General features: G+C 40.0%; 1 protein-coding gene across 4 annotated transcripts in view; it reads left to right on the top strand.

Annotated features, from left to right (window-relative positions):
• The first annotated feature begins 525 nt into the window (after window positions 1-525).
• STX7 (syntaxin 7) overlaps window positions 526-24775 on the top strand; it is a 55186-nt gene continuing 30936 nt past the window's right edge. For 2 of the 4 annotated variants that reach the window (XM_025381794.1, XM_025381798.1), the window contains exons 1-2: window positions 633-1062; window positions 10307-10457. In XM_025381794.1, coding sequence (XP_025237579.1) covers window positions 10373-10457 — 85 coding nt within the window. In that variant the 5' untranslated portion in view covers window positions 633-1062; window positions 10307-10372. Of the gene's footprint in view, window positions 1063-1273; window positions 1529-10306; window positions 10458-24775 lie in introns of those variants that run through there. The other 2 variants (XM_025381796.1, XM_025381797.1) reach the window with 2 other exon arrangements.

The following is a 24775-nucleotide window of genomic DNA, read 5'->3' as shown; positions in this document are numbered from 1 at the left end:
TAATTCTCAAGTACAATGCACTACTTTCAGTTCTTTATTTACTTGAACTTTCTGTGATAGATGACATGATGCACCATTCCCTCTTTTTTCCCTTCATTCTCTAGTTTGCCTTTTCCTGGTTTATTTCCTATCTTGTGGGTTACTCCTTTTCTGGGTTATTCTTTCTCTGTCCATCTCTCTTAAACAGATAACATTCCACACTTAGTGTTGGTGAGTTCCAACCAGAATTCTACACTAGGTTTTGCTTTTTTCCACCTAAGTGCATCTGGACTTTTGATATCACATATCCGGGTAATCATTTTAGAAAATAGTGTTTCCTTAATATAGACGAAGGCTAAGCCAATCTATCTTCTAATTAATTTGGTGAGGGCTTTCATTTGTAGCAATTGATGCTTTTCATCTAACAATTACATTATATTTGCATATTTATCATTGGAACAGTCTCTGCTTGTTTTAAACCCTGTGAAAACTACGCCCTGCTTTTCAGGAATGCTTCGAATGACTTGTACGTACTAGGAAAACTTGTTTACTAAGTGAGGACCCAGAGATGACTCTTCACTTATTCCTTCATTGTTCCCGCTAGGATTGTGTATTCGCCTTTGCATTTTTCGATAGAGCTGTGAACGCGATCTACTGCAGTTAAAGGTTAGCAAACAAGATAGGCAGGAGCTAAAGGGGCGGAGTGAAGACCCGCGTGCAAGAAGGCTGGCTTCACCAGATAAAGAAGACAACTGTCCTCCATTCTGTCCTCTGCTTTTTTGCACGCAGGCTAAGAGGCGTTCACCATCTCTACGTCAGGCTTCAAAGAACAGCTCCCTTGCAATTTTGCTGATACCCCCATTCCTTAGCTTGGAACCGGAGGGGCGGTGAGGGCCGCTGTCACTCAGCCCCGCGGGCCAATAGAAAAGGGGTGAACCCCGCCTTCTTCCTTGAATTGTGCTGCGGGCATGCGCATTGGGCGTCCCCACGCCACCGCCCATCAGCTGAGAATTGCAGCTTGAAGGCTCGGGGGTCGGTGGGTGACGGTGGTCGGAGGTGTAGGAGGGAGCCACCGAGGTCCAGGTAAGAGGACCCTGGGGAGGGGGGTTTCCTGGCCGTGCGACAGGGAGGCGCGGTGCCCCTGCGGCGCCGCTCCTCCTTGTTTGTGCGCGTGGTCAGGTGGCCGCCGCCCTGCGCTCTGCAGCAGGCACTCGGTAGGTGAGGAAGGGCCGGACTGCCCCGGCTCCCGGAGCGCCTGCGGCTCCCCACACCCCCAGGCCGGGTGCAGAGGCGCGGCGCGTTCCGCATTCCTGGAGCGCGCGGCTGTGGTTAGGTGGGCCTGGCCAGCCACGCACCCGCCGCGGTCCCATGGGCAGCACTCCCGAGGCGCACGGCGTGGCCGGCGCCAGACCCGGCTGGGGCCCAGCTCAGGAATCCAGACACGACCAAATGACCTCTTCCTCTTTTCAACTCATGGATTGAAAAACACACTTTAAACTTCCCGAATATAGAGGAACTGAAAAATGTATGGCTGTAGCAGACAAACCGTGTATGTTTGTTTATTCAGTGGCTCGTAGTATTTGTTTTATTTGTATGTATTTTAAGTATGACTTAACATACTTTCTTTGACATTCTTAGTATACACGTTTAATTAATTTACATAAAAACCTTTAAACATACATAAAATATTTCTAGTATTTCCTCCACCTTGTTTTTTAGTTACTTACTTTCTTTAAATTCAGACAAAGAAAAAAAAGTTGCATTTCTGATCAAATGCTGTGTGTTTTTTTCCCACAAATTTCTCACATTTGCTTGACTCTTATCTATATACGTTAATTTTTGTTTACCTCAGATCGTTGTATTCTGACTATAATTATATATAGTATATAAAACTTGCCCAGAATCTGGAAGAAAAGAAAGTAATTATGAAATGCTGTGCTATTTAATAATGTTGGAAGTGAGCGTTTCTTCTGCAGGTTCTCTGAGCACACCTGGGCAGAGGCTGATAATGGTGTTAAACTGTGTTTGTGATGTGGCCAGGCCTTATAGGCCACTTTGAGAAGTTGGCCTCAGACTTGTGACTAGTTAAGAATTATGCTCTTAACTTCACAGTGTCTGCAGAGGTTAATATGATACCATATTAAGTCATTAACATCATCATTTTTCCTCGGATATGTTACTTATGTTGCTCTTGATAACAAAATCAATTCTCATTTTGATTATGACCCCAAACTTTAAGTGCTGATGATTGAAAAGTAAATTATAGAAAATATCCACAGTAAGTCTGAGTAAAGTTTGCTGTGATTCCATTTAATTTGCAAGTTTCGTGTGTGAAAGTGTGAAAAAAAATAATCCTTGATATTGTGAACTAAAACCAAGTAGTACAAAAGTTCAGTGATGGAAGATCTAAGGCCAAAGAATGCAGTTAATGTAGTTTGTGCAGAGGATACTTATGTAGACAGTTCCTTGAGCATTTAGTATGCACCAGGCACTGTAGATTACACAGAATGACAAGGTCATCTATCCCCTGGTTATATTCCAGAAGTAGCTCCTGTTTGTATTCCAGAGGTATAGGGATCAATAATAAAGGTTTGTATTCCAGAGGTGTAGGGATCAATAATAAACAGTAACTAATTAGACTATTGAGTATTGTGAAGCAGTAAGTTAGATTGACAAAGAGTGGCCTGTGGTGAGTTCTCACTTTCAGATCAGAGTGGTCACAAAGGTTTCTCTAGCATGTGATGAGGCCTTGCTGGGGAGAAGGAGCCAGTCACATGGAGATCATGGGAAGAGCCTTCTAGAAATAGGAAATGGCACCCAGCAAAGGCCTAAGGCAGCAAGGAGCCTGCGACCTTCGGGATCTGAAAGAAGGCACTGGAATTTTATGTTTTAGAAATGGTAATATTTACCCTCACGCTGGGTGTGTGTTCTTAGGAAGTGGGTACATTCATTCATTCTACAAATATTTGTTAAGCACTTATGATGTAGCCAGGCACTGAGAATAGTGCAATCCACAAAACAGACAAAAAAATGCTCACCCCCCACGCGTCAGAACTTATTTGGGGTAGAGGGTAGAGAGAAGTCCAGTTGTTTATGCTGATGTTAATGATTAAGAAAGTGAAATTGACCCCTTCTTTGCCCAGAGTAGATTTATAGAGCATGAGATATATGCTAAATGGAAATCTTAAGGATTCTACAGTGTATCTGATTTTAACTGGGAGTAGTGTTTGACACTTTAAGATTACATTTTAACGTTCCCTTTGTTCATTCTTTTGTGTTCTTTAGAAGCAGTCTTGAGAAGATGCTCATCTGAGTGTTGCGCTTTGATTCTCCCTTCCTGTTTTTATGGTGTTTGTATATCTTTATAGAAAGATGATTATTGCGATGTGGAGATTGGCACTGTGCAATAGCACTTTCTGTGATGATGGACGTGGTCTGTGAATGAGCTGTCCAAGCTGCTGGCCACTAGGCACACAGAAGTTTTGAACGTTTGAAAGGTGTCTAGTATGACCGAGGAACTGAATTTTTCATTTAACTTAATTTTAATTAATTTTAATTTTTTAAAAACAAGAGCTACAATGTAATTTAAGTGATATACAATATAAAATGGTGTAAATTGTCACATCAAAAAATGAAATGTAGAGTAAAAGTGTAGTTTCTTACTGCAGTTACCTTGTTAACAGCTTATAATAAGATTTTTTTGCTTTTATTTTTATTGACAGATAATGATTATACACATTTGTGGGGTACATGTGATACCTCAGTAGATGTATACAATGTGTAGTGATCAAATCAGGATAATTAGCATATCCATTACCTCAAACATTTAACATTTCTTTGTGTTAAGAGGATTCACAATTCATTCTTCTAGCTATTTGAAAATATGCAATAAATTGTAATTAATTATAGTCACCTTTTAGGGGTATAGAACACTAGACTTCATTCCTCCTACCTAGCTGTATTTTAGTGTTAGTTAACCAACCTTTGGCTATCCCCCCTCCCGCCATCCTTCCCTGCTTCTAGTAACCACTATAATTTAAGTTTTAACAGCCCGTTTAGTTAGTGGCTACTCTATTAGTGCAGGTCTACGTAATGAATTCTATAATTATTATTCTGAGCAATGAAATAGGAATTCTGAGTGGGTTTTCAAAAGTATTCAACAAGAGTACTTTAGTGCATAGCTGCTCTGGGCTAGGTAATGGAGACTGATGTGGAAAAGCAGACATCTGAATCAGCACCCATTTAGCCTATACGCAGAGATCATAAGCTTTTAATTAATTTGTAGTTACCTATCCTATCTGTCTGTGCATGTATTTGTATATGTATATTTTAAAGACAACCATTTGCTTCCTTTCCTTTGTGTGTCTCATTATCAAAAGAGCCAACTGTTGTTGCCTTTTGGATACCACGTATTAGAATAATAATAGAGAAAAGGAGTAAGCTATTCCTCTCTGTTACCTTGATCAACTCCTGTAGTTATCCCAGGCATGTTCCTTCATCTTAGGAGTGGGAATAGCAAAACTTCATACGGGGCTTGCAGAAAAGTGGTAAATTTGGTTTTTCTTTTTTCTTTCTTTTTTTGAGACGAGTCTCACTCTGTTGCCAGGCTGGAGTGCAGTGGTGTGATCTCGGCTCACTGCAACCTCCGCCTCCTGGATTCAAGCGATTCTCCTGCCTCAGCCTCCTGAGTAGCTGGCACTACAGGTGCATGCCACCACACCCAGTTAATTTTTGTATTTTTAGTAGAGACGAGATTTCACCATGTTGGCCAGGATGGTTTCGATCTCTTGACCTTGTGATCTGCCTGCCTCAGCCTTCCAAAGTTCTGGGATTACAGGCGTGAGCCACTGCACCCAGCCCAAATTTGGTTTTTCTAACTGAGTGAGTTCATCTGCCCTTAATTTTGTTGTACGAGGAAGCAGTATGGTTTAGTGTTTAAAAAATGTCAGCTCTATGGTTATTTTCAAATTTTAGCTCCTTTGCTTAAGCAGATTATTTATTCTCATTATGCCTCAATTTCTTCATGTAAAAAAATCACATTAGTAATTATACCCACATCATAGGCTTGTAAGAATTAACTGAGAAAATAAATTTAAAAGTCGTAAGCACAATGTTTAGGAAATATGAGTACTAGATGAGTGTTGGCCATTGTTAACTTTGTTTTATTTTACATATCTTTCTATCTTTCGCAAATTGCTTTTCATTCTTCACTCATGATACCTGGCTAGATACAGTGGCTCAAACCTGTAATCACAGCACTTTAGGAGGCTGAGACCAGAGGATCGCATGAGCCCAGGAGTTCAAGACCAGCCTGGGCATCAAAGTGAGACCCCCATATCTATCAAAAAAAACCCAAAAAATTAGTGGGATGTGGTGGCAGGTGCCTGTGGTCCCAGCTACTCGGGATGCTGAGATGGGAGGATTGCCTGTGCCCGGAAGTCAGGGCTTTAGTGAGTCGTGATCACACCACTGCACTCCAGCCTGGGTGCTCTTGTCTCAAACAACAATGACAACAACAACAGCCAAACAAAGAAAAAGTAAAACAAAACTTATGATTCCAGTCAATCTAAGTGGCACCACTTTGGGTGAATGAAGCCAGTTGCCAATTGTCTCACCAGCAGGAACTTTCTTGCGTTTAGTAGCTTGAGGAAAGTGATGAAAAAAATTGATTGTGTTCGTGACTAAGTGGTTGATTTTCCAGAGAGGAAAAAAGGTGGCCTTGAAAGAAAACAGTGAGAAGACTTGGACTTCACTGGTGTGAGTTTTAGGGGTAAGGAAAATGCTGTAGAATACTGTTCTTGACTTGATAGAGCTGTTTATGGGAGAGAGAGTAGGCCTCAGGTGTGATTGCATGGTTTTGAGACAGGTGAGTTTCTGATGGTCTTATGCTGATGTTGGTCCTGTAGCTGCAAGAACAGATCATAACTTTCCTCTGTGTAGGGTGGAAAAGCAATTGTCTCTGGATATGCATTATCTCATTTTGATCCTGGCAATGGGCCCAGATGCAAAGTGTCTTGCCCAAAGTAGAGGTTTCTTGTTGCTACTTCCATTGTGTGCTGCACAGGAAATGGCTGAGTTCTTGTAGCTTCACAGACATGTAGACACGAGAGAAAGCCAAGGGTATGAACTGGATACGTGGATGTGTGACTCATTCAGGTATCATTAAAATGGAACCATGTGTATGGAGGAGCGTCCCCAGAGAGTACAGGAATAACAAACTGAACAATTTTTCACTCATTGTGTTTGTTTTGGCTTGTAAGCCAGTTTTTCCAGAGATCTACCTGATAGAGGGAAAGGAGAAAGGAAGATGTCATTGAACCAAGAGAAAATTGTCTTTATCCATACCTTGGAATATTGTTTGGCAATAACAAGGAATGAAGTACTGATGTATGATACAGCACAGATGGACCTTGGAAGCATGCTAAGAGAAAGAAGCTAGTCTCGAAGAACACATTGTATGATTCCATTCCTATGAAATGTCCAGAATAGGCAAACCTATAAAGATACAAAGTAGATTAGGAGTTGCCTTTGGCCAGTGAGGTTGGGGAGAAGTGGAGAGTGATTGCTAATGATGACAAACTTTCCTTTTAGAGTAATAGAAATGTTCTAAAAGTAATGATTGTACAATGTTGCGAGTATATTAAAAACCATTGGATTGTGTTCTTCAAGTAGGTGTATTGTATTGCCATATCTCAATAAAATCACTTTATATGAATTTAAGGGGTGCACATGCGGTTTTGTTACGTGGATATATTGCATAGCGGTGAAGTCTGGGCTTTTAGTGTAACCGTCACCTGAATAATGCACATTGTACCCATTAAGTAATTTCTCATCCCTCACGCTCCCATTCTTTTGAGTCTCCAGTGTCTTATTATTCCACACTCTGTCCATGTGTACACATTATTTAGCTTCCGCTTACAAGTGAGAACATGCAGCGTTTGACTTTTTTCTGAGTCATTTCATTTAAGATAATGGCCTCCAGTTCCATCTGTGTTGCTGCAAAAGACATCAGTCTTTTTTAAGGCTGAATAGTATTCCGTTGCATTTATATACACTACATTTTCTTTATCCTTTCAGGAATGTTAATAGACACCTGATGGGCACTTAGGTTGATTCCAAATCTTTGCTATTGTGAATAATGCTACAATAGGCATACAAGTGCAGATACCTTTTTGGTATAATTTTTTTTTTTTCTTTTTGGGTAGTAATGAGGTTACTGAATCAACTATTAGTTCTATTTTTAGTTCTTTGATGACTTGCCATGCTGTTTTCTATAGAGGCTGTACTACTTTACAATCTCACCAACAGTGTGTTCCTTTTTCTCTGCATCCTTACCAACATCTCTACTTGTTTGACTTTTTTTTTTTTTTTCTTTTTTTTCTGCTCAAGATGTGTTTGTGGATGACTTTTTAATAGCCATTCTGACTGTTGCGAGATGATGTCTCATTGTGGTTTTAATTTGCATTTATCTGATGCTTATTGATGTTAAGCGTTTTTCATATGCTTCTTGGCCATTTGTATGTCTTCTTTTGAACAATGTCTATTCATGGCTTTGGCCCCTTTTTAATGGGGTTATTTGTGGGTTTTTTTTTTTTTAGTTGTTTGAGTTTCTTGTAAATTCTGGATATTAATCTCATTGGATGTATAGTTTGCAGATATTTTTCTCCCATTCTGCAGGTTGTCTGTTCATTCTGTTTATTATTTATTTTGCTGTGCAGAAGCTTTTTAGTTTAATTAAATCTCATTTGTCTATTTTTTGTTTTGTTGCCTGTGCTTTTGAGGTCTTAGTCATAAATTCTTTGCCTAAACCAATGTCCAGAAGAGTTTTCTCTAGATTTTCTTGTAGTATTTTAATCGTTTTAGGTATTACTTTTAAGTCTTTTATCCATCTTGAGTTGATTTTTTTTTATATGATGACAGATAAGGGTCCAGTTTCACTCTTCCACATGTGGCGATCCAATTTTCCCAGCACCATGTATTGAAAAGGGTGTCCTTTCCTCAGTGTATGTTTATGTCAACTTTGCCAAAAAGATCAATTGACTGTAGATGTGTGACTTGACTTCTGACTTCTCTGTTCCATTCCATTGTTCTATCTGTCTGTTTTTATATGAATATCGTGCTGTTTTAGTTACTATATCCTTTTAGTATAATTTGAGGTCAGGTAATGTGATGCCTCCAGCTTTGTTCTTTTTGCTTAAAATTGTTTTGGCTATTCAAAACCTGTATTTGTTTTTTAAGTGACTTGGAGATGCATTTAAAATTGCATGGTTTCAAGGATGTCCTGGATGGTGTTGGTGTCAGTGAATCCCCATGTCTGCTCTTGTTCTGCCTGGGCCCAAGTCCAAGGCTACCTGGAAGGAAGTTTATTCCTGTCTCCCCACTGTAGTGGTCCAGCTATCTGACTTTAGGTTTGAATTTATCCTTTTATGAAATTGCTTTTGGATCTATCTCTAGGATTTGGTGCGACCCAAAGAGCGCAGAATGGATCAACTGTACCTGAGAGGGAAATTGGAGAATATCTAAAAGCAGCCAGGGCTCTCAGGGTGGCCAGACACATTCAAAGTGCACCAGAGTTCCAGGCATGGAACCAGTACTGTTCTAACGGTCTCAACAGTACAGCTGTTGTACTTCCTGCCAACACTGTTTCTTAGAGCAAAGACACATTTCACTGTGGCTTCTCTCCCAGAAATCTTCTGTGGCCTTAGTTCTATGTGGTAGCAAGCATGGATAGCCTTGGCATCAGAACCCTGGGACTGAATCCCACCTCCACCTGTGGGTGGGTTGGGTTGCCATTACTTAATCATAATAAGCCTGCTGTTTGCTCATCATTAAAACAAGAATATGCCACTTAATTTAAGGAGGAGGTTGTGAAAATTAAATTAGTCTATGTGAAATACTTTTCATGTCGCAAATGTGTGAGAAATGTTAGGCCATTCCTCTCTTTCCATTTCTGTTGTTTCTCCTTTGTCCCAGCTGTGAATCATCTGATCGAGGGTTGACCAGGAACCTTCCCTTCCTTTAGTAAATACCATACTGCGTGTGGCCTTTCCATGTGCTCTGGGTCTCTCCACCCCAGCCTTCGTGTCCTTGCCTTTGTTGTTCTGCATACTGGTCATAACCAAGCATCCAGATCTTATGTTTCTATTTCATAAATTCTTTCTAGACAAGGGTGATGGTCATGTTTTCTTTTTGTAGCCCTTCTCATTTTAGCCTAGCATGTGATCGTTTATGGATTTGTGGGTTTTTTTGTTGGTTTGCATTATTAGCTTTATCCTTCCTCCTAAATGACAAACTTGATTTAAGCAGATACTGTGTCAGTGTGTTTTGTTTGTTTTGTTGTGTTTTGTTTGCATCCCCACGTGCTTAGTTTAATGCTGGGCATGTAGCGGGCTCTTAGTAGAGAGCTGGCTTACAAATTGACCACCGACAACTTTGCGGTATTCCAGTGCATATTCATGGAAAAGATGGAGTGGCAGTAATTGAAATTCTTTGCTGTGCACAGTTCAGTACGCAGGGACATTCCTTTTCAACCTTCTTTCCAAACCCTGATTGGAGTGGTGTGGATTGAAGAGCAGAGAATGTCATCTCACCTGCCTCCTGTGGCAGTATCTCAGTGTCTCTTCCATTCTGAGATGCTGGCTGCTGAAAGGGGAGAGTCATTCGTTCTCCTTCCTCTGTCAGGAAGGTTTGATAAACATTTTATATGACATTTGCTTCTCAGTAGTTGGCTCTGCTATTTCAAATTTAACCTTTTCCATTAAAATTAGAGCCCTATTACCCGTACATTCCTGAGCAGGTCCTGTGTGTGTGTTAAATTAGATATTGAGGTTGGTGCAAAAGTTATCGCCATTTTTACCGTTACTTTTAATGGCAAAAACCACAATTAAAAGTAATGGTAAAAACCGTGATTACTTAATAAATCAATATTTAAATGCCTGTTTGTGCTAAGAGTTGTTTTTAATATTGGAGAAAGATAAATAGCATATGGGCCCTGCCTTATAATTGTTTGGAGTTTAGTTAAGGAAAAAATATGTAAACAACTAAAATTATATACAGGAAAGGGATTTAAGAGATCAAAGACATTTTCAAAGGGAATATGCAATTTGAACCTTATTTTAATTGTTTGATGTGTTTAACATGACTCTGTCCTTTGAAGTCCAGTTTTTTTTAATAGACATGAGAGTTTTGCTATTTGATGTGTCACTCTGCCAGATTTCAACTCTATTAGATTAATCAAGTTTGTCCTTGTAACCTTACAGTTTGTTAATTTGGAAAATGTAAGCCAGTAACTTTAAAAATATAATTGTGTGCCTTTTATATTATTTAGGTGACTGCTTAGAAAACTGCACAGCCTACCAACATCTGATGAAATTAGCGAATAAGCGCATCAGCCATGTCTTACACTCCAGGAGTTGGTGGTGACCCCGCCCAACTGGCCCAGAGGATCTCTTCCAACATCCAGAAGATCACACAATGTTGTGAGTTGAGTTTTAAATGGACTTCACTGTTTGTATCCACTCTTAACTGAACTTGGTGGAGGTTCATAAAAGGACAACTCTGAGAGAGGGAGGAACATTCCTCTAACAACAGGTTTTAAAGGGCTCACACTCTTTAGAATGAATACAAGAGAATTATATTTGAGATAACACTTACTGCATTTTTCCATAGGAAGTCAGGGCCAGGCACATAATACATTATTTCATTAAATAAAATAAAGATTTAAAAGGATAATGGATTCTTATATCTACTTTAAAGCTATCTAGTTCTAGATGAGATGATGAGACCTGATGACTCAGTCTCGTAGGTTTGGAACCAGATAGCACTACCAAGGGCTTAAGGAACATAAAGCTTATTAAAAGTAAAATCTAACTGGATATGGGTTAGGTTAATCTTACGACGGGCAAGTATGTGGTACCTTATTAAGGAGCAAGAAGAACTAAGGAGGGGGAGTTTTAGTCTATTGAGGAAGATACTATAGAAAATCAGACCTGCATTCCCCACAAATTATTCTTTGCTATACTTGTCAGAGATAGAATACCAGTAGACTGATGCAGTGTGACACTTCATTCAGAACGATTCATCGTCAGGATATGTATTTAAAAAAATCATTATAGCAGATTTGAGCAGATAATTTTTTTTTTTTCGTTAACTTTGTTTTTTGTTTCTAAATTATGGCTAATCAGATACCTTGGGTGATTCAAGTCATCTTGCTCTCAGTGTTTGGTCCTCGGGGCATTACCTGAACTCTTTCATCCTTCAGAGTATGTTAATACAGTTTTATTCTTCAGCCTACTTCCTTACAAGGCTATTCTTTTTTACAGAATGTTAACACATGGCAGAAATAATGTTTTCAAATGACCATACTATGTTTCTTTACCTAATCATTAACTCCCCAACAGCTGTTCCTCTACCTGAATGATTTAAATGAGATGCCAGTGTGTTTTAGGAGCAAAGAGAATAAAACTAGACTCTAAAAAGGTGCTACTGTGTACAATGGTATAAAATAACCCTTATTCTGATTTGGGTGATTTCTGGGTTTTTTTACCTATTCCTGGAAGAACAAGGAAGTGCACAGTGCCAGGCACCATGTTGTCCACAGCAGGGAATATAGGAATGGTACATTGAGAACTGCTGCAGTTTGTCACAGGCCACCAGCATTGGCTCTGCTTTGCTCCTCCGGCATCAGATCTGTTCTGATGGTGGCCACAGAAGAGCCTCTTTTCTTATCTTTCTTTTTTTAATGGCTCCCTTGCTGCTGGTTAGAAATAGCACTGATCTGCCCCAAGTGTATATGGCTATCTGTGCAAAAATTAAGGAAGTTTATAATTCTAATTACATATGTGGAAAATTAGGACCTTTATGCAAGAAAGGAGGCCAAGAGGCCTTCCTCCAAAGAATAGAATAAGCATCCTGTGTTGGGAAAGCTAAACAGTGTCAGAAATTGAGGATGAGGAATGACTGTCCTGTACCGAGATTGTAGAAGTAGCAAGCAGTAGGTAGTATGAAAGATACATGGATTGAAGACTGTGTGTGAACATGAACTGGAAGGAGAAAAGCGTTGACTTAAATCAGGCCATGTTACCTAAGAAAGAGATCAGTTGATTCAATGGATGAGAAGTGACAAATTGGGCCAGAGTTGAATATTTATGGCACAGTTGGTAGCTAAGTGTGTGAGTACATTTGGGGCAGTTGGAGCATGTGAAGGGCTGGCGATGATACTCCACAGTCTATGTGAAGAACTGTTAAGAAGACTGGGACTGTTCATACAGGTGAAGGTACAGTTACCATCTCCAGATATTTGAATCACTGTCATGTGTGAAACAGAAGCCATATGTTCTGCATGAACGTAGGAGCCTCCACAAATGTACAGAAGCTACAGGTAGTCAGATTTCAACTCGAGAAGGAGGAAGTGCTTTTGAATAATCCAAGTTGTTAAGGGAGAATTGCCTCCCTCAGGAGGAATGAGATTCCTTATCAGTGACCAGAAAAAGGATGGTCAGATATTTCCCAGATTTGTTAATAAGAATTTTAAACATAGGAATAATGGTTCAGACTAAGAGGGTTTTAATTTTGATACTCTGTTGGGATTCATTCCACAAATAATTTTGGGGGCACATAGTACTTGCTAGATACTGTTCCAAACTGTAGGAATGTAGCAGTAAACAATCTATAAGGTCCTGTTCTCATTGTAGTTTACCGTGTAGTAAGGAGAAATAATGAGCAACTTAATTTTCTGTAAAGAAAGTACAGTGAAAGTGAGGTGAGAGCAAGTGACCGGGGAAGCTGCCTTGACTTTAGATGGTCTTTGAGGATGAAGAGAGACTGGTAGTGAGAAGATTCAGAGAAAGGGCGTTTCAGACCGAAGGAATAACTAGTATTAAAAATTCAAAAGCAGACCTGGGCTTGAAATACTCAGAAAATAAGGAAAAGGGAAAAAGCCAGCATGGCTGAAGCACAGCATCTGGGGTAAGAGTGCCAGGAGATGAAACCGCAGGAGTCTGGTAGGTCAGCTGGGGCCTTGCAGGTCGTTCAGGGAGTTTAGATTTCATTTTAAGAGGCAGTGGAAATCACTGGAGGCATTTAAGCAGGGGAGAAACATAATCAGATCTACATTGTGAAAAAATTACTTTGGCTGCTGCTTAAAAAATAGACATTGGGAGAATAGCAGGGAGGTATGCTGGTCATCACAGAGGTCCGGGGGGAGAGATGCTGGCTCGCACCAGGGTGATGGCAGTGGGGATGGAGAGAAGCAATGAGTGTATTTTGGAGGTAGAGCCAGCGGGACTTGCTGATGCATGTGGGTAGGGATGGTAGAGAAAGGAAGGAGTTAAAGATGACTCCATAGTTTTTGCATTGAGCAACCAACTAGTTGGTGGCAAGTGTGTACTGAGATGGGAGGGACTACAGTTCAGGACAAGTAGGGGAGAGTTTTGTTTTGACTAAGTATATTTTGAGATATCATTTAGATATCTAAGTGGAGATATCAAACATCTACTTTAGATACAGGAATTTGGAAGTCAGAGTGTCGTCAGAGTATAAATGGTATTTAAAACCGTGGGTGTAAAGTAATCACGTAAGAGTGAGCAAAGAGAAGAGGCCTGGAACATTAAAAAATGTTGAAATCAGGAAAGTAGCATAAAGAATCTAAGGAGTGACCTGTGAGGTAAGATAAAAATCAAGATGTGGTAGATTTCTAGAAATTAAACAAAGAATGTTTCAAAAATGAATGAGGCATTATCTGTCTCTAACGCCGCTGGGAGACTAAGATAAAAGCAGATAATTGGATTTGGTAAACTGGTGACTTTGAAAATAATGTTCTCATAGCCATATTGCAAGTGTAGATGGAGGAAGGGAAGGAGAAGCACCCACTCTTTCCATTTTAAAGAGACTTTCCAGATTTCCTCCTCACCTCTGCTTATGTAATTGATCATGTGGCTACACCTAGCTGCCAGAGAGGCTGAAAACATCTTAGCAGGATTTCAGTGTGCTCACTAAAATTGGGGATTATTCTATTTGAGAAAGAAGGGTGAGAGAATCAATATTTAGTAGGCAACTAGCAGACTCTGCTAAAAGTGAAAGTAGGAAGAGGATCAAAGAAAGGGTTCCGTTTTACACTGCAACAGAGAAATTCTCGTAAGAGTATAATTGCAAAGGAAATGTTTTGAAAGTGAGAGGGCATGGGAATGGACCACTAGAAAGTGGTTCACGTTTCATCCACTGTATAGAGGCGAGGCTACATGTGAAACAGATGGAAACGTGGTGGGCAAACATAGATTTCCTGTTTGAGTGGTCTGTTCTTTTTTTTTTTTTTTTTTTTTTTTGAGACGGAGTCTCACTCTGCCGCCCAGGCTGGAGTGCAATGGCCGGATCTCAGCTCACTGCAAGCTCCGCCTCCCGGGTTCACGCCATTCTCCTGCTCAGCCTCCCGAGTAGCTGGGACTACAGGCGCCCGCCACCGCGCCCGGCTAGTTTTTTGTATTTTTTAGTAGAGACGGGGTTTCACCGTGTTAGCCAGGATGGTCTCGATCTCCTGACCTCGTGATCCGCCCGTCTCGGCCTCCCAAAGTGCTGGGATTACAGGCTTGAGCCACCGCGCCCAGCCGAGTGGTCTGTTCTTAAATGAAATGGGAAACAAGGTCTTCAGATAGAGAATGGGAGGGAAAGAAGGGGGTTTAGCAAATGTGTTGAGTATACATTTAGGATTTGGGGTAACGAATTTAGTGAAACCAGTCATCACTGTACTTTCTCTAATTTTGAGATTCAATGTCTAAATGAAGGGTAATTTAGATTAGATAAAATATTGTTAAAAATCTAACTACTGGCAAGAATGTGTACTGATAAGGGCTATGCAGAAATCACGTGGAAGTGAAAGGCAGAAGTGTGAAATTTCAGTTCACTTTTTTCCCCATTTGGTAATGCTAATAATACCGGGTGCGACTGAATAAAATGATACTTTGCACCGCATTTAGGTTCTCTTCACACTACATTTGCAACTTTTGAAATTGTGTCAGTACAATTATCTGATTTTACAAAAGAAACCGAAAGAGAAGATGCTGTAAGGTAACCTGTAATTGGAATATGAGCAGCATCTGTTAAACTAAAGCTAAAGTCTTCTTGAGTGTTGTGGTGGGAAAGTTTATTTTCACATTAGTTTTGATGAAATAAACAAACACTTATAAAATATTAAGTTATATGGTTTAGTTTATACCAAAAAAAAAGAGAAAATGGCAGTCAAGAATATTTTAAACCATTTTTTGTTAAAGATCATCTGTAGTCTTTTGAATTTGTTTCACTAGTAAAGCAGTTAAACTATATTAAAATGATAGAATTTATATTAAGCATAAAATATTTGAATATCATAAATGCTTACATGTAAAATAGATTAGAAATGTAATTGTATTAAAATAATAAAACTGTTAAATAGTTATAACAAACTATGACTTTATTACAGGTTCTGTAGACAGTTTAAAATGATTCAGAAAATATTTTTGTCCTATGAGAGAAAGTGTTGACTCCATAACAGCCAGCAAGGCCCTCGTGCCACCCACGCTCCGTCTTTTGCCCATGGCATAGACAGTATTCTCTGTTGCTGGCCTACCATGCCATCCAGTCTTTTTCAACCCGACGCTCCAGGCAACCATTCCAAGTAGACTGGAGTTGGCAGGCAAACAAAACTGTTTGTTATCACAGGTCTAGAAGATCATCATGCCTCTTAGAAATGCTTAGACTTAGTTTTCAAACTTTGGATTGAGATGTTCAAAAGTGACATTTTTATTAGCAACATCTATGCCCATTTACCATCTATCATTTCTCCGTATTTTCTGTCAGACATACTCCTAGCTGTGATGTATAGTATAAGGATAAGCAAGCCTTTGTGGGTTTACCTATATGATAGGCTTGGTCGTCATATAGGTATAAGGTACCTATCATATAGGTAAACCCAGAGTAGGCATTTTCACAGGGGCCATTCATCCTTCCCCAAACACAAACAATGTAGAAAAATATCTTAAGAACACACAGAGAAACTCAGGTTTTTAAAAGCAGCAGAATCAATATATCAAAATACATCACATAAGTAAACACGGGCTTGTTTTTTCAGCCTTTTAAAAAATGGAAGTATAATGTATACATTGAGTACTAGACAAATTATTTTTGTATAGCCCAATGAATTCTCTATCATACTACCACAAATGTCAAGAAGTAGGACATTATTTAGCCCCCTAAAACCCTTCTTGTGCTTACACCCCTCCATGCCCTTCAGAGATAACCAGTGTCCTGACTGTTAGCATCATTGACTAATTTTCCTTTTCTTAGTCTAATAGAATGAATGATCAAGTAGAATTATTTTTTGTTGGGCTTCTTTCATTGTTTGTGGAATTCATCCATGTAGCTGCAGGTCATTTGTTTTCATTACTGTATAGTATTCCACATTTAAACATACCACACTTTATTTATTCTTTCTACTGTTTGTAGTGTTTCCATTTTTTAATTTTGTTTTTATTTTTTTGCTAGGATGAACAGTGCTTCCCTGAACATTGTTATATGTTCTTTTGGTGCATGTATGTGAAGGAATTGGGTTATTGGCTGGTAGAATATGTGTATGTTCAGCTTTTGTGGATAACAGCTAAGCAGTGTCCTGAAGTGGTTGTACCAGATATGAGTACAGCCAGTGTATCAGAGATTTTGCTGCTCAAAGTCCTTGCCAACATTTGATGTTTACAGCTTTTTATTCATTTTAGTCATAGGTTTCTCATGATTTGCTTTTGCAATTCTCTGATTAGAATCAGAGTTTTTAGAATGTAGCTGAGTTAAAGAAATCAGTGAGATGATGGGAAACGTTTCTAATCAGGCAAGCTGTATGTGATTGCATGTACATTTCCTGACAGCTTGCATGTACATTTCCTGAAATCGTACAAATAGCAGTGTAAGCAGTGGAAGACCTTGAGTAATCTCTGGAGCCTTCCAGGACATGGTTTTCTCATGTGTATTTTCTGTGGGCTAGATTATGGTCTCTTCAAAGTTTAACAGGCAATAATTCTAACCAAAATTTTTTAAGAGTCCCGAAACTCTTCTAACAGGTACAAGATTATTCTATGTATTGTTAAGAGGCCAATTGCCGTATCTGAATCCATCTGCATTCATGCTCATAAAACCCCATAATAGAAGAAGCCATCACACTCAAGACTAGCTAGAGTTCCACCAAGGCTTATGTATTATTTTTAAGTGTTAGGGGATGGTAAAGTTGGGGCACAGAGGTTTGAATCCTGTCAGAATTAATTTTGTATTGAAGGAAACTGGTGAATAGAAATGAGAATAGCTGACTGTGAAACATAGTCCTTGAGATAAAAATTTCTGTAACCCCTAAATAACATAGTAAGCCTTTCCACTTGTGCTAATGTGAATTCTTGCATGTATTTCTTTTTAAAATAATAACCTGAAAGAGGAAGATGTAGTGTGACTAAAGTTGGAAAGTGAATAAAACGGATATATTGGAAACATAAAATCTACTCATCAGAGTTTATGAGTATAGAAGTTTCTGCTAAAATATGCATCATGTATCACATGGGCTTGTGTATGTGTGTTTTTTCCAGAAAATTTGGAAAGACAGAACCTTCTGGGGCACATAAAGTATGAACGTAAGCTTATAAGTGCTAAGAGAAGGTGACTGAAAAATATTTTTGTTGAATCTTCACTTGTTTCATTTTTAATCATATCTCTCCTACAGATCACAGACTTCAGTTTAAAATCGAAACAGATGCTGTTGGTTTCTCTGTGTTGTAATTAGCTTCCCATGCTGCGAGTGTACGTTTCAAACTTGTTTATTAAGAATTGGTGCATGGCTCCTGTCCCCATAAGGTTCTTATGACTTTGAGATGAAATTAAAAGTCTATATAAAAGTGTGAGCCCTTTTGTTACTTTTGAGAATGATCACAGTTCTTTTAATTAGTTAGGGTCTGGTGAAGGGGACACTTGTTTTTGCATTTTAACACATGACTGCACAAAAGGGAAGCTAATATTATCAGCCTTTTTTTTTTTTTTTTTTTTTTGGTGCCAGAGCAAATATTTTTTTAAAAAAGGAGCTCTGGTTCTGAGAAATTAATAAATTTATTGGAACTATATGTTTACTCAGGAATTAAGAATGTTTCCTTTCTTTCGGGGTAGTCTGTTGGTGGGATGGAAAGGCAGCTTATTAGAGGAAAAAGAGTTGAAAAATTGTCTCTTCCCCCTTCCTAAAATGCTGTTTGAGGTATTTATGTCTAAGATCGCACATCTGAAAATATGTGGTGGGTGATTTTTTCCCCGCCTTAGAGGAGAAAAACTTCAGTAGTTTTTATTTCATTGTGATTTTCTTCATGCCTAAGACGCTGACATAAAGCAGAGATAGATGTGAAGGTTAATATCTTATCCAAGGAAATTTTAACAGTGTGACAACTTTTCTTCTCTTCAGTGACTTTTCCTATATGACTGAACATGGTGTTTATGGCCAGATATGAGTGAATTCTTTGTTTTATGAACTAAATCTTTAAGATGTGGCTCCAGGATGCTTCAGGGAGCTTTATCCCTCACTCTCCTGTCTGTGAACCATACACATGCTTCTGCCCTGAACATGAACTTTCTTACCCTTGGTTCCAACCCCAAACCATAGTAGTGGATGTCTTCATTCCCCGTATTCAATGTAAGTGTAAATCTTAGTGGTTCTACTGGTCAAATCTGTGTCTCTCCATCTCTGCCATTATCACATATGCCCAAGCTGCTGCTATTTCTTTGAATGACTGCAGTCTCCAAATTGTTCTCCTCACTTCCATTCCCGCCTATTTCAGTCTTCTCCAAATAGTTGCCAAGGTAAACTTGTAAAACTATAAATCAAATCATGTCATCCTGTAGCTTGAAAGGCAACAGTTACTTCTGTGGCTTTTATAATCAGATATAAATCCCCACCGTGCCCCACAATATCCCCAAGATCTGATCCCTGCCCCCACTTGTCAACTACCACTCTGTCCCATGGTGCTGCTCTGCTGCTCCACATTCCACCAGGTAGATCTTCTTTCTGCTTAGTGAACAGTCAGCTCATCCTCACCTCAGGGCCTTTGCACTTGCTCTTCTTCTGCTTCAGACATCTTCCCAGATCTGCATGTAACTGGTTCCTTTCTGGCATTCAGGTCTCAGGGCCCAAAGCTCACTTCCTTAGCAGTGTCTTCCTTGCCTTATCGTTTTGCTTCCTCCAGTCATTCTTTTTCTCATTAACCTGTTTTGTTTTTATAATGCCTTTTACCAGTAAATTAAAGTACTGTTAGTGTTTACTTATTTTTTGACTTTCCTGCTAAAACCTTGGCCCCCAGAGATAAAAAGCTTAATATATCTTGGCTACAAAAGTATTTACACATAATTTTATTCTTTCATTTTTTTAATGAAATTGAGATCACACTATACAGGTTTTTTGGTGCTTACTTTTTTTTCTCTTCTTATTGGTTGCTTACTTTTTTTATGTGGTTATGCCATGCGTCATTTAATTAATTCTCCATTAACAGATATTTTGTCCTAGGTGTATATGTTTAAAAACCTGAGAACTTAACCATTTGTGTTGCCTCCACAAATGACTCCTCTGAGTTCTCTGTAGATAAAGTGTCATGGTGACCATGTGATAAAAATCCCCATACGTCTGTTTTGATTCTACATTTATTTAAGAATTTCTGTAATAATTATTAGTTTTTTTCCAGCATAATCTATGCTCAGTAATTGTGTGACAGGGTAGCTTCTCTTTGATTACACATATTTGTTAGTTGTGTAGCGGCTACTCAACTGCCCTGTGAGGCTGTCCCTCTGTACATTTTGGTTGATTTGGTGCTGAAGTAGGAATCGAACAGTATGAGTTAGGCTTGGCATTTAGTTTTGGTTTCCTGTAGTGATTTTGGCAATCGTCACCCTCATCTCTTTGATCCCTTTTTGTTGTTTTGACCAATTACTGAACAGTGTTTTTATTAAACAGTGTATTAGTCCATTCTCACGTTGCTAATAAAGACATACCTGAGACTGGGTAGCTTATAAAGAAAAAGAGGTTTAATGGAGTCACATTTCCACGTGGCTGGGGAGGCCTCACAATCATGGCGTAAGACGAAGGAAGAGCATAGGGACTTCTTACATGGCTGCGGGCAAGAGAGGACTTGTGCAGGGAAACTGCCCTTTATAAATCCATCAGATCTCATGAGACTTATTCACTATCTTGAGAACAGCACAGGAAAGACCTGCCCTCATCATCCAATTACCTCCCACTGGGTCCCTCTCACAACATGTAGGAATTGTGGGAGCTACAATTCAAGATGTGGTTTGGGTGGGGACACAGCCAAACCATGTCAAACAGTGATTGCCCTTTATACTTAATCCAAACTGGGTGTTTTTTTTAAGAAGCAATTATTAATTTGTTTGCCTATTAGTTGTTTAGGAGAAACTAAAAGTCATACAAGGTATTATTCTGCAAGTCTTGGTACATTTATTTTTCCTACTCTTCTTTCTCATTATAGTATCATTATCATGATCATTATTTGAAGTTATGTATTAATGATATTGAGTATGGCCACCCACTTCTTTAAGATAGTTTGCCTTTTATTCCATATAAAGTCAAAGTAAATGCCCACAGACATCACCAAGATTCTGTCCTAGTCTACTGCTTGGGAGCCTTCAACAAATATCCAGCCAAGGCCGCTTATTTGTGAATACCCAGTTCACTGCCTTGCTGCTGGGCATGGGAGGAGAGTGGGGCAGGGTGGCCCAAGTACATCCAGTGATTTTAGTTGTATGGTATTTCCTATATACCCTGCTTTGTTCAGTACTCTGTGCCTTGTATTAGGTATCTTTTATTCCTTTCTTTGTGCGTTGTTTTTGATCTTCCAGTCACCCTGGTCAGGTGAGAAAATTTAGGTTTGGAGTGGTTGTCACTTGCTCAAGTTTGTACAGCTGTTAAGTGGCAAGGCTGGTATTTGAGCCCAGGAGAGTCTGGTTCATATAACACGGTGCATTTGGATCATGCTGTATATTTTACCAGGGTGTTACTTGTGCATTTATGTTCATTCCTGCATGAGTATTTATTAAACACCTGTGACGTGCTAGGGACTGTCTGGATGCTAAAAGTATGTCATTGAATAAAATAAAAATATCTGCCTTTATGGAGTGAATCTTTAGTGAGAGAAGACAGATATAAGATAAATAAATAAGTGAATTATGTAGTATGTCAGAAGGAGATGTTAAGTGTTACGAAAAGAAACAATGACAAAAAACATACCGGCAAGGATCCAGTGTGCTGGAGAGGGGTTTGCATTTGACAGATAGGGTGCATGGGGAGTCGGGATGGACTGTACTGAGGAGTTCCTTGTTGAGCACACGTTTGAAGGAAGGAAGGGAATGTGTCCCACAGTATCTAGGGAAAGAGTATTTTCGATGGGGAAATAGCATATCCTTGGGCCGTCAGATGTAAGCACCCCTGGCCTTCAGAGGAATGGAGAGGAGGAAGGAGAGAGAGTTGGGACCAGGTCAGGTAGGGCCTTGCAGGCTGGTGTAAGGACTTTTACTCTGGGTGGAGCCAGGGTTGCGGGGAGAGGAGTGCAGTGCTGGTGCAGAGGCAGTGCAATGTTGGACTCAACCAGAGTTTTAGATTTTGTCAAGTGGTTAAGAAGGGAGAGAGGGGCTTAAGATACATGCAAGAGACTGGGTATGATGACTGACTCCAGAGTTTAAGTTGGATAAGGAGTGAGTGAAGACATTGGAGGTGAGGAAGCATGGCAAAGTGGCAGGATCAATGGATGGCAGGTTGGAGTTGGGGCCAGGAGAGTGAGCTGGACATGCAGGTGATTTGTAAGTAGATTGCCTGAAACCAAGATTATGAAAGAGTGACAATTCCTACTAATGAGAAGGTGTTTGATGGGATCTTGGAGTGTGTGGCTCAGGGAGGGTGGAGGACAGAATCATTTCAATAGGAGACATGTGCAAAGAATGGAGGCCAGCCAGGATGGTGGAAGGATCGTCAACCTGTGGATTGAAATCACAAAAAAATTAAGACAGGAGTCATATTGGACAGAATGGCAGTGAGCCAGGAACTGCAACCAGTGAAGAGTGAGGGGTGGCCCGAGGAACCAGAAATGACTAACCGTGCAGTGGGTGGTGATCACGGGGACTGACGTGTTCTGTGTGTCTGTCTGTTGTTGTGCTCTTTTTCATGGGGCCTTTATTTTTGAATTTGTCCTTCTTTTCTGAGTTCCTCCAGTCTCTAGTTTGTCAGTGCATGCATGTTATCTGGCCGTCTCTGAGGAGTTCTTTTGTGATCTTCCTTTAAACTGTGATTGCTTCATTGAGTTGTTTTTTTTTTTAATCCTGTGGGTATTTTGGGGTATAATTTTTACCATATTCACTTTGTGGCAACATGTTTTCCTGCTGCGAGTTCTCTTAGGGAGTTTTACTGTTCTTTTCCACATTTTAAAATAGTCTTTTGTGTGGTTACTCTCCCCATTTTTTTTTTTTTTTTTTCAATGGAATGAGTTTGATTTTCCTGGCAGGAGATTACAGTGGAGGGAGAGGGAAGTGCCAGTTTCTCTGCTCAAGGGCTCCATTCTCTCTGCTGTGCTATGCTGCCCTGACGGGACTGTTTCTTTCCTCCTCTGCCTCTCAGCACCTAGCCTGGTGTAGGAGGGCTTCCTGCTCCATCCCTGATGTCATCCCAATCACTTCATCAGCCCCAAGATGCACAGACACCTCTTTCCAAGGTGTTCCCCTGGTTTTTGAGAAGGGTCGGCAGCCCACGGCCTCCTGAACCTGTTCTGTGTCTCCTTTTCCCACCGCCAGCACAGTCCCAGGTGCTTCTCAGCCCTGCTTCTGCCCATTCCCAGCTCCGGGTGGGATCAGCTCTTCTGATGATTTGCTGGTGACAGTGTGGAGCTCTGCAACCCCGGTTATTCTCCACCGCACCCATACAGCTTCCTGCTCAGGACCTGCTATTTTCTGTTGCTTTTGGCCATATTTACACGTTTTCGAGAATTTGACCGTATTTACACATTTTGTGTTAATTTCTCTGAAATGTAATTTTTGTGGCTTTTCTCCCTGCTCCCCTATTCTATAATATGCCTTGAGGAGGGAAGAAGGAGGAATATTCAGAAACATGCTTCTACTGTGTTTCTGTAAGAAGCAGAAATCGATTTTCAGTGTTTTAGATACAGCTGTCAGCATGTGTTGGCAGTTAGAACTGATCAGAAATGACTGAAGTAAAAGGTTTGGGAATCGTGCTTGTAAACTGAGGGGAACTTGCGACAAGAGTTCAGCTGCTTTTGCAGCAGTCGGAGAATTATTGGGCCCTCGAGTGGATGACAGGAAGGAAGCTCATCATGATGGGCAAAAGATGTGTCAGCGGGGTTGGGGAACTGCAAGGCGCAGGGCCTCACCACTGCCCAGTCCTTACCTGTTTGCTTCTTACACAAATCACATTTTCATGGAACCGTTGTTGCTTCTGATTCCAGACTACCTCAGAGCAGGTAAACTGAGCAGGTCCATGTGAAAAATGTTAGGGTGAATAAATTTGCTAAAAGACCCAGCCTGTAATGTTCCAGCCATCTAGAAGTCCAAATTGTTGTTTACATACAATTTTAGATGACTTGTTTTTGTACTTTATTTTTAAGAACTGTGCCCTCAGATTTAACCCTTTATTAATCTACAGTAGCTTTAAAATGCCCCAAATTTCCACTGATTTGACCTTTATGCCTTTCTACCTTTAAAGTATCTGGGAAGAAAACCAGTGACAAAGTGAAAATTAAATGTGTTGTAAATTTGAGATTGCTTTGTGGAAGCGGGCTATGCCTTCGGATATTCTGTGCTGGGAAGGGGAGCACAGGAAGCCAGTGTAGTTGGGCCCTGCGGGTGGACACTCTCCATTGAGCTTCCAGCCTCGAGACTCATCCTTTAGAAGATCCTTCTCCATCTCCCTTCCCACCCCTTCTTGTCTCTGCAGTTTGGATCAGTGCTTTTGCTCACAAAGAAGACACGTGTTCTCTTCAGGTCATAAGACAGACCATGAGATATGCTAATGCTAGAGGGGAGAAGCCAAAATTGTTTTAGTAGCCATCCTTCAGATTCTCCAGGAAATTTTTCCACTTGTGATATGCTTTTTAGAGTTTTAACACACTTTTCTTGTTTTTTTCTTGATACAAGAAATAGATAGATGTGGATATTTCTAATGATACATTTTTCTCTGCACATTGTACCGTATAACGAACCCGGTTCCTAACTCTAATTGTCCAAGACTTATTAGTAATAACATCTTGTACTTTTATTCTTAGATCTTTATCTATGCTATTTCTAAAATGTTTTTATATATATATTTATATATATATATTTGTGTGTGTGTGTGTGTGTGTGTGTATATATATATATATATTTTTTTTTTTTTTTTTAAGACAGAGTCTCCCTCTGTCACCTAGGCTGGAGTGCAGCAGCACAATCTTGGCTCACTGCAACCTACTCCTCTGGGTTCAAGCTATTCTTGTACTTCAGCCTCTCGAGCAGCTTGGACTACAGGGATGTGCCACCATGCTTGGCTAATTTTTGTATCTTTAGAAGAGATGGGTTTTCGCCATGTTGGCCAGGCTGGTCTCAAACTCCTGGCCTCAAGTGATCTGCTTACCTTGGCCTCCCAAAGAGCTGGGATTACAGGCATCAGCCACTGCGCCTGGCCTATATCATCTTGTTTAATACTCCAAACCACCCTCTAACAAAGATGGAGGGCTTGATAGATGAGGAAAGATTGGAGTCTAAAACAGAG

This window comes from Theropithecus gelada, chromosome 4 (genome assembly GCF_003255815.1).
Source record: "Theropithecus gelada isolate Dixy chromosome 4, Tgel_1.0, whole genome shotgun sequence".
NCBI classification, from domain to species: domain Eukaryota; kingdom Metazoa; phylum Chordata; class Mammalia; order Primates; family Cercopithecidae; genus Theropithecus; species Theropithecus gelada.
The sequence above is the reverse complement of the archived record's forward strand: the minus strand, read 5'-3'. Positions and strand labels throughout refer to the sequence as shown.